This window comes from Hypanus sabinus, chromosome 12 (assembly GCF_030144855.1).
Source record: "Hypanus sabinus isolate sHypSab1 chromosome 12, sHypSab1.hap1, whole genome shotgun sequence".
Lineage (NCBI taxonomy): Eukaryota > Metazoa > Chordata > Chondrichthyes > Myliobatiformes > Dasyatidae > Hypanus > Hypanus sabinus.
The window spans coordinates 101,429,421-101,443,658 of record NC_082717.1 but is presented as its reverse complement, the minus strand read 5'-3'; the positions used below and the strand labels follow the sequence as shown (position 1 = coordinate 101,443,658).

The 14,238-nt window shown below is 40.5% G+C and overlaps 1 protein-coding gene across 2 annotated transcripts in view; it reads left to right on the top strand.

Annotated features, from left to right (window-relative positions):
• tulp4a (TUB like protein 4a) overlaps positions 1-14,238 on the top strand; it is a 187,155-nt gene that overhangs the window by 122,478 nt on the left and 50,439 nt on the right. For both annotated transcript variants that reach the window (XR_009515206.1, XM_059986566.1), the window contains exons 9-11: positions 10,591-10,735; positions 12,313-12,457; positions 12,883-12,976. Coding sequence is in view for 1 of the 2 variants with exons in the window: in XM_059986566.1 (XP_059842549.1) it covers positions 10,591-10,735; positions 12,313-12,457; positions 12,883-12,976 (384 nt within the window). In the remaining variant the exon portion in view is untranslated. The remainder of the gene's footprint in view (positions 1-10,590; positions 10,736-12,312; positions 12,458-12,882; positions 12,977-14,238) is intronic.

The window sequence follows — 14,238 nt, the reverse complement described above, 5'->3', positions numbered from 1 at the left end:
TGGCATGCTACATCTGAAAACCACAACTGGACCTAAGATGTGTACAGTCAGAGATGAAGTTTTAATGTGTTTGAATAATCTATTGCTGCTTAAAACTGATGGAAATAAACTGGATTGTGCCTGGCACACTTCCCCTTTAAGAAGCCGATGGCAAAAGCAGGGTTGATGTGCTGGTCTGATGGTATTATATATTTAAAAAATTGATGATCTCAGAGCTAGGGTGCTGTATTGGAGGGACATTAGGACTGCTTGCGTTCTTTATTTCATGGAATCATGGATAAGCCTTTCTGTACTGGACGCAGTGATTTGAATAAACAGGTTTACAATACACCATCAAGATGGATCAGTTGAGTCTCTCAAAAGCAGAGGTGGAGGTATGTGCCTGGTGATCAACTCCTCGTTGTGCACTTCTCAATATTTCTGACCTGACCTGTTAAATGCTGGTCATTTTACCTGCCATGGGAGAAATTAGTGATCATTTTGGTAGTGGTGTCTTCCACCAGTGTCAACAGGCAAACTGCAATGTAATCAACAGGCATGCAATTGCACTTCCTGATGCCTTCATCATTTTGGGGGATTTAGGCCAGTTAGATAGATCACTAAAGAATTGTCATTAATAAATCACCTTTAGTACCAAAGGAAATAACACACTGGATCACTGTTACACTAAGTTCAAGAGTGCCTAGAGACGGGAGACTGCAGCACCAGTGGTGAGGACCAGGGAGGCATAGGAGCACTTATAGGACTGCTGTGAATTGGTGAACTGGACTGTATTCAGGGAGTCATCTTCGTGTCTGGATGAGTATGCCACAGTTGTCATCTGTGTGGATGAGTGTGTGCCAACGAAAGTTTACTGTACATTCCCAAACCAAAAGCTGTGGATGAATTGGAGGTTCATAGTTTTTGGAGGGCTAGATCTGTGGCATTTAAGTCTGGCGACCCAGTTATAACTTGAGGGCTATTTCAAGAGCGAAGAAACATTTCCAAGAGTGTTTGGAGGCAGCATCGGATGCACATCAACTCTGGCAATGTTTGCAGGCCCAACCAAAGCCCAACAACATGAATGACAGCGATGCCTCACTACCAGATGAGCTCAACACCTTTTATGGTCGCTTTGAAAGGGAGAATAAAACCATAGCTATAAAGATCTCTGCAGCATCCAGTTACCCTGTGATCTCTGTCTTGGATGCCAACATTAGTCTTTCTTTCAATGGGGTGAACCCTCGCAAGGCAGCAGGGCCCAATGGGAGTACCTGTTAAGGCTCTGAAAACCTGTGCTAACCATCTAGTGGGGGATACAGACATTTTCAGTCTCTCATTGCTATGATTGGAAGTTTCCACCTGCTTCAAAAGAGCAACAATTATACCAGTGCCTCAGAGGAGCAGTGTGAGCTGCCTTAACGACTATCGTCCAATAGCACTCATGTCTACAGTGATGAAATGCTTTGAGGGCTTGGCCATCTGAAAACCACAACTGCACCTAAGATGTGTACAGTCAGAGATGAAATTTTAATGTGTTTGAATAATCTATTGCTGCTTAAAACTGATGGAAATAAACTGGACTATGCACATGGTTGGAATCAACACCTGTCTCAGGAGTGACCTGGACCCGCTACAATTTGTCTATCGCCACATAACTCTATAGCTGAGGTGATCTCAATGGTTCTCCATGCGACCTTGGATCACCTGGACAATGCAAAAACAGAACACTGTTTATCAACTGTAGCTCAGCATTTAACAGCATCATTCCTACAGTCCTGATCGAAAAGCTACAGAACCTGGGCTTTTGTACCTCCCTCTGCAACTGGATCCTTGATTTCCTAACCATCAGACCACAATCAGTGGGGATTGGAGATAACATCTCCAGCTTGCTGACTGTCAACACTGGCGCACCTCAGGGATGTGTGCTTAGTCCACTGCTTTACTCTCTCTACACCCATGACTGCATAGCTAGGCATAGCTCAAATACCATTTATAAATTTGCTGGTGATACAACTACTGTTGGTGTAGTTTCAGAGAGTGATGAAAAGCATACAGGAGTTACTGACCCTCACTGTGACCAGTCCCACACGCACTGACCCTCACTGGGACCAGTCTGATGTGCCAGTTCAGTGGTGTTGCAGCAACTACCTTGTGTTCACGCTAGCAAGACCAAAGAGCCGAGAAGGTAAGACAAGAGAATACAAACTAATCCTCATAGAGGGATCAGAAGTGAAGTGATAAGCACCTATAAAGAAGGCAAGACAGTGGCTATATTTCATTTGAGATTTGATTTGTCAAATAAAACACCCAAACCTCTACAACTACACATGGAGAGCATTCTGACTGCCTGCATCACCATCTGTTATGGAGGGGTGGGGAAGCTACTGCACAAGTTTGAAATAAGTCACAGAAACTTGTAAGATTGGTCAGTTCTATCATGGGCACTAGCTTTCGTAGTATCCAAGGCATCTTCAAGGAGCAATGCTTTAGGAAGATGGTGTCCATCATTAAGGACCTTCACCACCAAGAATATGCCCTCTTCTCATTGTTACTGTTGGGAAGGAGGTTTAGAAGCCTGATGGCATACACTCATTTGTTCAGGAACAGCTCCTTCCCTTCTGCTGTCTGATTTCTAAATTGACATTGAAGCCATGAACACCACCTCACTATTTTTTTTGTACTACTTATTTTAACTTAACTATTTACTAGACATACTAACTGTAATTCAGTTTTTTTGTTCACATTTATTTATCGTGTATTTCATTGTACTGCTGTCATAAAATAAACAATTTCACAACATATGCTGGTAATATTAAACCCTATTTTGATATACTGTACAGTTGCAAGAAAAAGTTTGTGAACCTGGTTTTCTGCATTACTCAAAAGGTAGTCTGATCTTCATCTAAGTCACAATACTAGATTAGCACTTTCTGCCTAAACTAACAACACACAAACAATTGTACTATTTCTTGTCAATGCTGAGTTCACCTTTTAAGCAATCACAGTCTAGGGTCAAAAAAGTATGTGAACCTATGGGGTAATGCCTTCTACAAAGCTATTTGAAGTCAGGTGTTACAATCAATGAAATGAGATCTGAGGTGTGGCTTGTAGAGGTGCCCTGCCCTATCAAAAAAAGACGCACATAGTCAGGTTACTGATGGAGCCTACTCTTCTCAAAAAAAGATCTGTTTATGTGCACCATGCCTGGATCAAAACAACTTTCAGAGGACTTTAGAAGAAGAATTGTAGAGATGCATGAAGCTGGAAAAGGCTACAATGGCATTTCTAAAGACCTGAGTGTTCATCAGTCCACAGCAAGAGAAACTGTCCTGCAAATGGAGGAAACTCAGTACTGTTGCTACTCTCCCTAGCAGTGGATGTCCTGTGAAGATCACACCAAGAGCACAATATGCAATGCTGAAGGAGGTGAAAAAGAACTCGAGCAGCAGCGAAAGACCTGCAAAGGTTTCTAGAATGTGCCAAGGTCTCTGTTCATGTGTCACTATAAGAAAACCACTGAACAAGTATGGTGTTCATGGAAGGACACCACAGAGGAAACCACTGCTCTCCAAAAAAAACATTGCTGAACTTCTCAAGTTTGTAAAATACCACCTGGATGTTCCACAGCACTTCTGGGACAATGTTCTGTGGACAGATGAGATAAAAGTCGAACTTTTAGGCAGAAATGCACACTGCTATGCTTGGAGATTTAATGAGCAAACCAAGCTAAGATGGGGTCCAGAGTTGACCCCCCCCCCCCAGTGAACTATTCTGCTAATGAGAGAGAAGAATGGGGGGGGGGGGTGGAGATATCCCAAGCAGATGAGAGAGAGAGAGAGATGATTTACTATTATGGCTCCTTGGCTGATTGTTTACCTTTGCTCCAAGGACACTTTTGCCTGCTTGAAAAATTCTTGCAGAGACAGCAAGGCGGAGCCAGTTTGATGGACAGCCGGTGTCCAGCAAGTGATGATAAAAAGCAGGTCTGCGAAGACACAAGCAGACACACTACGGAACATTGAAAGAGCATTGTGCACCCACGTGAAGATGGGGGTTTGGAGGATCGATTTGGGGAATTGATCTGTGGCTCACAGTGAGTGAAGGTGCGATCGGTGTGGACTTGTTTGTTTGTCCACCCTTGCCTGGGTGACAGGTCTACCACTGAAGAACGGCCATAGTCGGTGACCGCAACAGGAAGATATGGGAAGATCGACAGCGACAGACATACTTTATTGATCCCGAGGGAAATTGCATCACTTCTCGCTCGCTCTCTCTCTCTCCAACGTTACACCAGAACTACCTCGACCTAGACTGAACTGAACTCTTCACCATCGTAAGACTTTCCATTTACCCCCTAGACTTTGAAAGAGCTTGGTTTTGATTCCTATTTCCACACTTCTGTATATATCATTGCTAACCTGTTTCATATATTTGCATTTTATAGTACTGTATTACTTAGTTTACTAATAAATGCTATTAGTTACAGTAGTACCAGACTGCAACGTGTATTCCATTTCTGCTGTTTCGGTAACCCGGTCACAGGGTACGTGACAGAGGAAAAAGAAACATTAACACCAACACCAAAACCCTGACCCAACTGTGACACATGCTGGAAGGAGCATCATGGTTTGGGGCTGCTTTGCTGCCTCAGGGCCTGGACAGCTTGCAATTGTTGAAGGAACGATGAATTCAAAATTGTATCAAGATATTTTACAGGAGAATGCCAGGGGAATGGTTTGTCTCCTGAAGCTTAATAGAAGTTTGGTGATGCTTTAAGACAATGATCCGAAACACAAGAGTAATTTACAACAGAATGGTTTAAAAAGAAGAAAATTTGTGTTTTGGAATGACCAAGTCAGAGTCAAGACTAACCCAATTGAGATGCTGTGACATGGCCCGGAAGAAGGCTGTTCATGCAAGGTATCCCAGAAATATTGATGAACTGAAACAGTTTTATATGGAGGAATGGTCTAAAATTTCTCCTTGCTATTATGCAAGCCTGATCAGCAGCTACAGGAAACGTTTGCTGGAGGTTATTGCTGCTGAAGGAGGTTCTACCAGTTAATAAATGCGAGGGTTCACATACTTCTTTCAAACTGGACTGTGAATGATTAAACAGTGTGTTTAATAAAGACGTGACAAGTTCAATTGACACACACAAAATGTTGGTGGAACCCAGCAGGCCAGGCAGCATCTATAGAGAGAAGCGCTGTCAACGTTTCAGGCCGAGACCCTTTGTCAGGAATCAAGTACAATTGATTGTAATTAGTTTAGGCAGATTGTGTTTGTCTATTATTGTGACTTAGATGAAGATCAGACCACATTTTATGAGTATTGTAATTAAAGCAGAACACCAGGTAATTGCAAAAGATTCACAAACTTTTTCTTGCAAATGTATGTTGCAGGGAGGTGGAGGAAGGCAAAGGGAATATTTCTAATAAGGTTACTGTAGGGTTGCTGTAATGAAAATCTGTTTATGAAGCTAGTCGATTATTAATGAAGAATTGACTGCAACCAAAATTGAAACATAGAACTGCAGGAAATACCCAGCAGATCAGACCATGTTAGTACAGGGGTAAAAAAACAGAGTCCTGTAACAGAAATGGCTGGTTGTGATACAAATGTTGAAAGTGAATTACCTGGGGTTGTTAAAATTCAGAAGGCGACAAATGCCCAGGTAGAAGCTCAAATTGTTCTTATTATATTCCACATGTTATTCAGAGATTGGTCAGAATGGGTGTGTGATGGAGTTAAGGGATGGACCCAAGGAAAGTGACAATATCTTCATCACTCCTCCACAGATTAAAAAACGAACTTGTTTTCCCCAGTTCTGAATAAACATGAACTGTATTCCTTTGTTGATAGGTTTTTTGATATTAAAGGAATCAAAGGAGTATGGGGTAGTGTGGGTAGAAGTCAGTCATGAATCATGGATGAAGCTCAGGGCAGGATGGCGCACAATCTAATTAGCTGTGAAATGAGCACTGCCTGAAGAATATCATCCTAAATTCCCAGAGAATGTGGTTATAAAAAAGTGATAAAGGTGCTTTTTCTGGATTCAACCATATGCTGGAGTCTTTTCAGTGAATGGGTACCCAAAGTATTGAACACTGCTTGCATAATGTGTGTTTGGATTTCATTTTGAGACTGGTTTCTGCATCTTTTGAATCTCTGTGCCCTTGAGTTTGATTTGCACTCGCTCAATAATTAAATTTTATCCAGCTTGGAAGAAGTTACAGTAATACGTAATGTTTAGGACATTTATCAAATCGTCATTATTTTTTAGGAAGAGTTGGAATCTCAAGTCACAATAATGATAGTTATGAAAATATGTTGTCCATCTTTTGACCTTTGAAGCATTTAGTTAATTTTCTATCCCCCTGACATTTGTCTAACCAGCTCTCTTGGTTATGCAAAAGGCCGTTAACATTTCTATGGTTTAATTTTCAGTTGTGTTCACTGTTTTTTTGCCTTCCTACAGATGGTTAGAACTTAGAAGGAACCAAAGTTGAAGTATTAAGTTAATAATTTAATTCAAGTAGAAATAGCTGGCTAGTTGTAGTAGTTTTGTCAGTTGGTTTCAGTGATACCAACTTTGACCAGCAGGTGGTGATGCTCACCAGGTTTAAATTCTTACAAACAACTGAGATAGATGCTAAACTGCAATAAATCTTAGGGATAAAAGAAACAGGATTAGAGCATACATACTGTTCTGAATTCTGTTACTTACATTGTCTATTCCTTTATTCAGATTTTTGTTTGCATCATTTGCAATTGTTATGTTAAAACAACAAGTATGCTTTTCCATATTTTTGTAGGTTTGCAGGATAATGCAAGGTGTCATAAATTCTAACTTGCCTTTTGCCCTATTTTTCAGTATTCTAAAGAGACTCTTTCTTGTATGCGAAGGTCAATTACTTGGATAGATATTTTGATACTGCCACAGATGGAATTAATAGAAGTCTTATCAGTTTGTAAGGGGAAGATGGAACTGTAGAATTAGTGAAGGGCCATTTCCCTCAATAGTAAGTATACTGTTTTGGATACTTTTGGAAGGGATGGCCTCCCAGGTGAATGCCATAGTGACCGGGTTACTGGCATTGAGCATGGTGGTGCAGAAGGGAAAGAGGGAGAAGAGGAGAGCAGTAGTGATAGGGGACTCAGTAGTCAGTGGATCAGACAGAAGATTCTGACGTGAACAGGGTACCTGGATGGTATGTTGCCTCTGAGGTGCCAGGGTCAGGGATGTCTCGGATTGCATCCATAACATTTTGGAAAGGGAGGGAGAGCAGCCAGATATCTCACTACATATTGGTACCAATGATATAGGCATAAAAAGCAAAGAGGTCCTGAAAAGAGAATTCAGAGATCTAGGTAGAAAGCTGAGAAGCAGGACCTCCTGGTAGTAATTTCTGGATTGCTGTCTGTGCCATACACCAATGAGGGTAGAAATAGGATGATTTGGCAAATTAATGCATGGCTGAGAAGCTGGTGCAGGGGCAGGGCTTCAGGTTTTTGGATCATTGGGATCTCTTCTGGGGGAAGGTATGTCCTGTACAAAAGTGAACCTGAAGGGAACCAATATTCTCGTGGGTAGGCTTGTTAGAGCTGTTGGGGAGGCTTTAAACTTTGGCAGTGGGGTGAGAACTGGAGTAGAGGAATTCAGGGTAGGAGAGATGGTAAAAAAGCAAAGACAGTGTACAGTAAGGAGGGGCAGGCAGATGATCGAACGTAATTGCAGAATCAAAAAGGGTAGCAAATGCAGCACTGTGTTATATCTCAATACCTGGAGTATACGAAATAAGGTGGATGATCTTGTTGCACTATTATAAATTGTCAGGTATGATGTGGCCATCACTGAATCGTGGTTGAAGGATGGTTGTAGTTGGGAGCTGAATGTCCAAGGTTACGCGTTGTATTGGAGAGATAGGAAAGTCAGCAGAGGGGGTGGTGTGGCTCAGCTCATAAAGAATGGCATCAAATCAGTAGAAAGATGTGACATAGGATTGGAAGATGTTGAATCCATGTGGGTTAAGTTAGGAAACTGCAAGAGTAAAAGGACTCTGGCAGTTATATACAGGCCTCCCAGCAGTAGCTGGGATGTGGACCACTGATTACAACAGGAAATAGAAGAAGTATGTCAAAAGGGCAACATTATGATAGGAGAGATTTCAACATGTAGGTTGATTGGGAAAATCAGGTTGAAAATGGACCTCAAGAAAGTGAGTTTCTTTAATACCTACGACATTGCTTTTTAGAGCAGTTTGTCATTGAGCCTACTAGGGGACCAACAATATTGGATTGAGTGTTATGTAATGAACAGGAAGTGACTAGGGAGCTTAAGGTAAAAGAATGCTTAGGAGGCAGTGAACACAGTATGATTGAGTCCAACTTGAAATTTGGTAGGGAGCAAGTAAAGCCTGATGTAGTAGTATTTCAGTGGGTGAAAGGAAATTACAGTGGTATGAGAGAGGAGTTGGCTAAAGGAAATTGGAAAGAGATGCTGACAGCAATGACAACAAAGCAACAATGGCTTGAGTTTCTGGGGAAAAAATGAGGAAGGTGCAGGATAGATGTATTCCAAAAAGAAAGAAATACTCAAATGGCAAAATAGTACAACCGTGGCTGACAAGGGAAGTCAAAGCTAATGTAAAAGCAATAGAGAGGGATTACAATAAAGCAAAAATTAGTGGGAAGGCAGGGAATTGGGAAGCTTTTAAAACCCTACAGAGAGCAATTAAAAGAATCATTAGAAGGGAAAAGATGAAATATGAAAGCAAGCTAGCAGTCAATATCAAAGTGGATAGTAAAAGCTTATTCAAGTATGTAAAAAATAAAAGAGGTGAGTGTAAATATAGGACTGCTAGAAAATGAGGCAGGACAAGTAATAATGGGGGCCAAGGAAATGGCAGATGAACTAAATGGGTATGTTGCATCAGTGTTCACCTTGGGAGACACTAGTAGCATACCATATGCTCAAGGGTGTGAGGGAAGAGAAGTGAGTGTGGTTACTATTACAAGGGAGAAGCTGCTCAAAAAGTTGAAAGACCTAAGGGTACGTAGGTCACCCGGACCAGATGAACTGTTTTCTAGGGCTCTGAAAGAGGTAGCAGTAGAGATTGTGGAGGCATTGTAATGATCTTTCAAAAAAATCATTGGATTCTGGCATGGTGCCAGAGACTGGAAAATTGCAAATGTCCTGTTTGATCAAGCTACGTTCCCAAGATTGCTGCTGGTGACATTATGCACTTTCTTTAAGTGGGCATTAACTGAGAATTTGATTTTCAAAAAATTTCTTATGATATTGGAAAGTACTTTAAGCTCATCTTGAAGGTAATAACTAAGCTTGAGCTACACACAAAATACTGGAGGAACCCAGCAGACCTGGCACCATCTATGGAGAGAAATAAACAGTTAAAGTTTAGGTCCAAGACTCTTCATCATGGAGGGTCTGGAAAGGAGGGGTGAAAAGCCAGAATCAGAAGATATTGGGAGGAGAAGTATAAGCTGGCAAGAGATAGGTGAGGGAGAATAAAGTGAGCTGGGAGGTGATAGGCGGTAAAGGGAAAAGGGCTGAAGAAAAAGGAATCTAATATGAGAGGAGAGTATTCATAGTAAAAAAGGAGGGGCACCAGAGGCAAGTGATAGGCAGGTGAGAAGAAGAGAAGGGGAAGAGGGGAGCCAAAATAGAAATGGGAAAAAAAGGAAGAGGGAAGAGAATCCCACCTGCTGTGGTGGACAGTCCGCTATAACAGAGATTTTCCGGTGACAACTCATTTTAGTTCTACTTCCCATTCCCATTCCCATTCCAACATGTCAGTCCATTGCGTCCTCTACTGCCATAATGAGGCCATTCTCGGGTTGGAGGAACAACACCTCACATTCCACTTAAAACCCACCCACCCATCTTCCCCTTCACCTCTCACCTTCCAGCTTATTCTTTCATTTCCTCCCACTATATTCTAGATTCTTATCCTTTCCTTACCAGTCCTGATTAAGGCACTCAGCACGAACTATTGACTGTTTGTTCCCCTCCATACATGCTGCCTAACCCACTGAGTGCGTGCAGCATTTTGATTGTGTTGCTATGGCTTTCCAGCATCTTGTCTTTATAACTAAGCGTGAAATTGTTCTTCATTAACTCTGCCTTTTAAAGTCTTCCATTTTTTTCTTTTTTTTAAATTTCTTCCATTTTAAGCAGTATTCAAATATGATATAACTGAGGAAATAATTTAAAAATTCCTAAAAAAATTGTATTTCTCTTATGAAATAACTTATTTCCAAGGATTAATACCTGACTAATTTACCTTTTGACACTTTGTATATGGACCACATTAAATTGTAATCATATTCTCTATTCCTTCATTTCCTGTAGTCTTCAATCAGAAAAACAAGCTTTTAGCTGGACTTTTCCAATGTAGTCATGCGTGTATTGTATAGTATATATGTCCATAAGTTCACCGTAACTGTTTTGGTTGCTGATTTCTCAGATTATGTATATATTATTGCAATACCAAATACTATTTCTGAAATACTTGTAAACTATTCTTAGAATTACAAGATGTGCTTTTAGCTAGCTTTTAATTGTCCTTTCCTTTATTTTACTAGATGAACCCTTTGGCAACAACTTGATTTCAAATGTAATTGACAGCTGTAATTGTTCTGACTCCAGTGATATAGAACTTAGTGATGACTGGGTGGGGAAGAAATCTCCAAAGATATCTCGAGCAAGCAAGTCCCCCAAATTACCCAGGTATCCAGCCCAGTTGAGTTAAAATATCATTTATGATGTGAGCACTTTCCTGATGTTAAGTGTTTTTACAGAAGTTCTTCTATCCCACATATGCTTTCTTGGGGCCTTTGGTGCTTATCACTAATTAAGTTGGACTGCTTCTTTAACTTTAAAAGATGCAGCAATTTTTCACAGCATTATGTCCAAATTTAATATGTAGAACCTTTAATTTAGTCCCAAGATGTTTCATAGAATCATTAATCAGAACTGTAAAGTAGTTATGTAATGAATAGTGGGCCAGGTATGTAAAGATGATCAAAGATAAAGATTTTAGAGAGGACCAGTGAGGAAGAGAGAAGTTTAAGGAATCTGAGCTTGTAGCTAGGGCAACAGTGCCTTATCAGTGGAACTCAGGGAGGCCAGGAGTAGAAAGATGTTTGTGTGGAAAGATGAGGCCATGGATATTTTTGTGAGAGAGAATGGATGAGATTCTGTGTGCTGGTGTGTTCAGAATGATGGGTGAGATATCTGGATGCAACACAGTCTTGGATGAACTCAGCTTTAAGGAGGCTACCAGAGGATGGAAATGGCTGAATCTAGAAAGTGGATGAAGGGTGGTCTGACCCTGGTGATAGAGAGGCACTCTTCTTGTCATTGAAAATATGAAGCTGAGCATAATCAAGAATGTACAAATAGCAGAAGATCTAATTCCGTCTTGGTGGCTATAGACAAGGATGATGATCAATAGAAGGGTTTATATAATAAATGGGAGTTCATGAGGTGGTAGGAAAGAACAATGGGTCCTTGAAATCCAGTACATTCTTAAAAGAAACAGCGCAGATCACTCAATGATTAAAAGGGCCTTTAGGCACAGAAAATAAGAATGCAGAGGCTGCACTGGAAAACTAGTTAGATTACAGTTTGGGTATGTATTCAGTTCACATTACAGAAAAGATGTAATTGATCAAGAAAGTGCACCAGAGGTTTGAGCTTGCTGCCAGGACAGGAAAATTGTAGGTATTGGGATGTTTTAATTTTCTTTAGAACATAGGAGATTGAGGGAAGATTTAACTGAGAAATAAAATTGAGGTGTTCAGATAGAGCAAATGGGAAGGATTAATGAAAGGCATTATTAATCAAGGAGCTTAGATTTTAAGTTGGTAAAGTAAGAGAAGAGATGAGATAAATCTTTTTCACTGGAGGATGGTGTGGTCCTGGACTCACCTGTAGGAATGGTAGAATCTCTTCATATTTAAATAGTATTTGGATGTGTACTAGGCAAGTTTAACTTGCAAATTTAGGCACCCAGTGTGGAAGGTGGGATTAGACTGGGTGGTTCTTTTTTGATTGATGTGAACATGATGGACAAAATGGCTCTAAAATGTGGTAATTTTTCAGTGATGTTACGAAAATATACTGAATAAATGCTTCAGCTCCTTATACTATAAATAATGTGTTCTTTTTGGCATTTGGTCAGAGGTACTATTTGATTCTAAAGCAACTAATTATAGCCAAGGCAGAAGTTGGTCTGCTAAAATCAGCTCCATTTGGCTAAAGATATTATAATTTCATGCTAATCCATGTGCATTTTTTATCAGAATTAATCTTGATGCTAGAAAATCACCCAAACTTTCTCGGGCTAGCCAGGAGATATCAAAGTCTCCACGATTGCCAATTAGGAAACCTTCTATTGGTTCCCCAAGCTTAACTCGTAAAGAATTTCCTTTAGAAGATATCACACAGGTATGAAATTATACATTTGATTCTTTATTAGAATTCTTGTTTGATATTAAAGTGAAATGAGTAGTGCAGATTGACAACAAATTATATTTTAGTTGATACTCGTGTTCTCTACACAAGAGCCGAGAAAGAATGGAAAATTTGAACAATAAATTGCCAATCTTCTAATATTTTACATTACTTGGGATGCGCTTTAATATGATGGATGTTGGTTAAGGAGTGAACATTCTTCAGAACGAAGATTAATCATTGCTTCTAGGTTGTAAGAAAAAATTGTTCACGAAGTCCTACGTAATGTAAAGATGTAAAGTTCAAATTCATTTATTTTGTGAAGTGTGCTTGCCATATAAATAAATTTGGATGATACTGTGATATTGTAAACCAGTATTTTTGATATTGTAAAAATAAAATTCAATTGTTTGTTTCAGCACAACTATCTTGCTCAGGTCACATCCAACATTTGGGGAACGAAGTTCAAAATTGTAGGATTGGCTGCATTTCTACCAAGTAATCTTGGTGCAGGTAGGAATTTAAAGATTAGTACTCTGTCTAGGAGCAATTCATGTTTGTCAAATGGCAAAACAGCAGAATAATTGTGACACTGTAAACCTAAAGTTGCCCAGCGTTAAAAATTTTGCAGAATATGGCTGCTGGGTATGTAGCAGGTAGTGAGTGAACTAACAAGGAAAATGTACCCCCAAATCCATTACCTCAAGGCCTGGTATTACCCCACCCTACCATTAATATAAAGCCAGGGTCACTGAGAAGTTCATTGGCCCATAAGGTGCAGCTTTAAAAATATGCTACAGAACACAATGCGCAGGCTAGACTGCATAAACAATTTACAACAGCCAACGAACTGACCTCACCACCAACCAGCAAATTGAATCAAAACTCTGCTGTGCTACCCTGTCCAGTCTTAAACTGTACTGGATGCTTAAGTAGCTAATGAGAACAGTACCTATAAGCTGTGCTCTCCCTTATTGCCACTATGTTCCTTTTCATCCCCTTTTACCATGGTGCTGTGGTCAGTGTACTCTCATCCAACAAGCTGCAACATCCTCACTCTCATTGGGCAAGTGCAAGGGCTGATGCTCCTGTAATCCTACTTTCTGGATTCCCACATTAGCCTCATGCAGTCACTACCTCCTGTTCTTGACAGACCGATTCTTCAGCACTTAATGTAAGGGATGTAGCTTCCTGCTGGAACAAAGTCTCCAGGTAATTTCCCTCTCCCTGATGCATTGCCCAAATCCATCAGCTGCTTTCACTGAATGTGATGCCATGGATCTGCGTGGTTTCTATCAGCTGTGGATCACTTGGACAATATAAGTACCTGTGTCAGGATGCTCAGCATTTAACACCATCATTCCTACAGTCCTGATCAAAAAGCTACATAACGGAGGCTTCTGTACTTCCCTCTGCAACTGGATCCTTGATTTCCTAACTGGAAGGCCACAGTCTGCAGATTGGTAATAGCATCTGCATCTCATTGATGGTGCACTTCAGGGATGTGTGCTTAGCTCACTGCTGTACTCTTTCTACATGACTGTGTGGCTAGACATAACTCAACTACCACCTATAAATTTGCTGTTACAACCATTGTTGGCAGAATCTTGGATGGTGATGAAAGGGTGTACAGGAGCAAGATGTACCAACTGGTTCAGTGGTGTCGTAATAACAGCATTGCACTCAGCATAGGTAAAACCAAAGAGCTGATTGTGGACTTCAGAAAGGGTAAGATGAGGGAACACAAGCCATTCTTCATAGAGGGATCAGAAGTG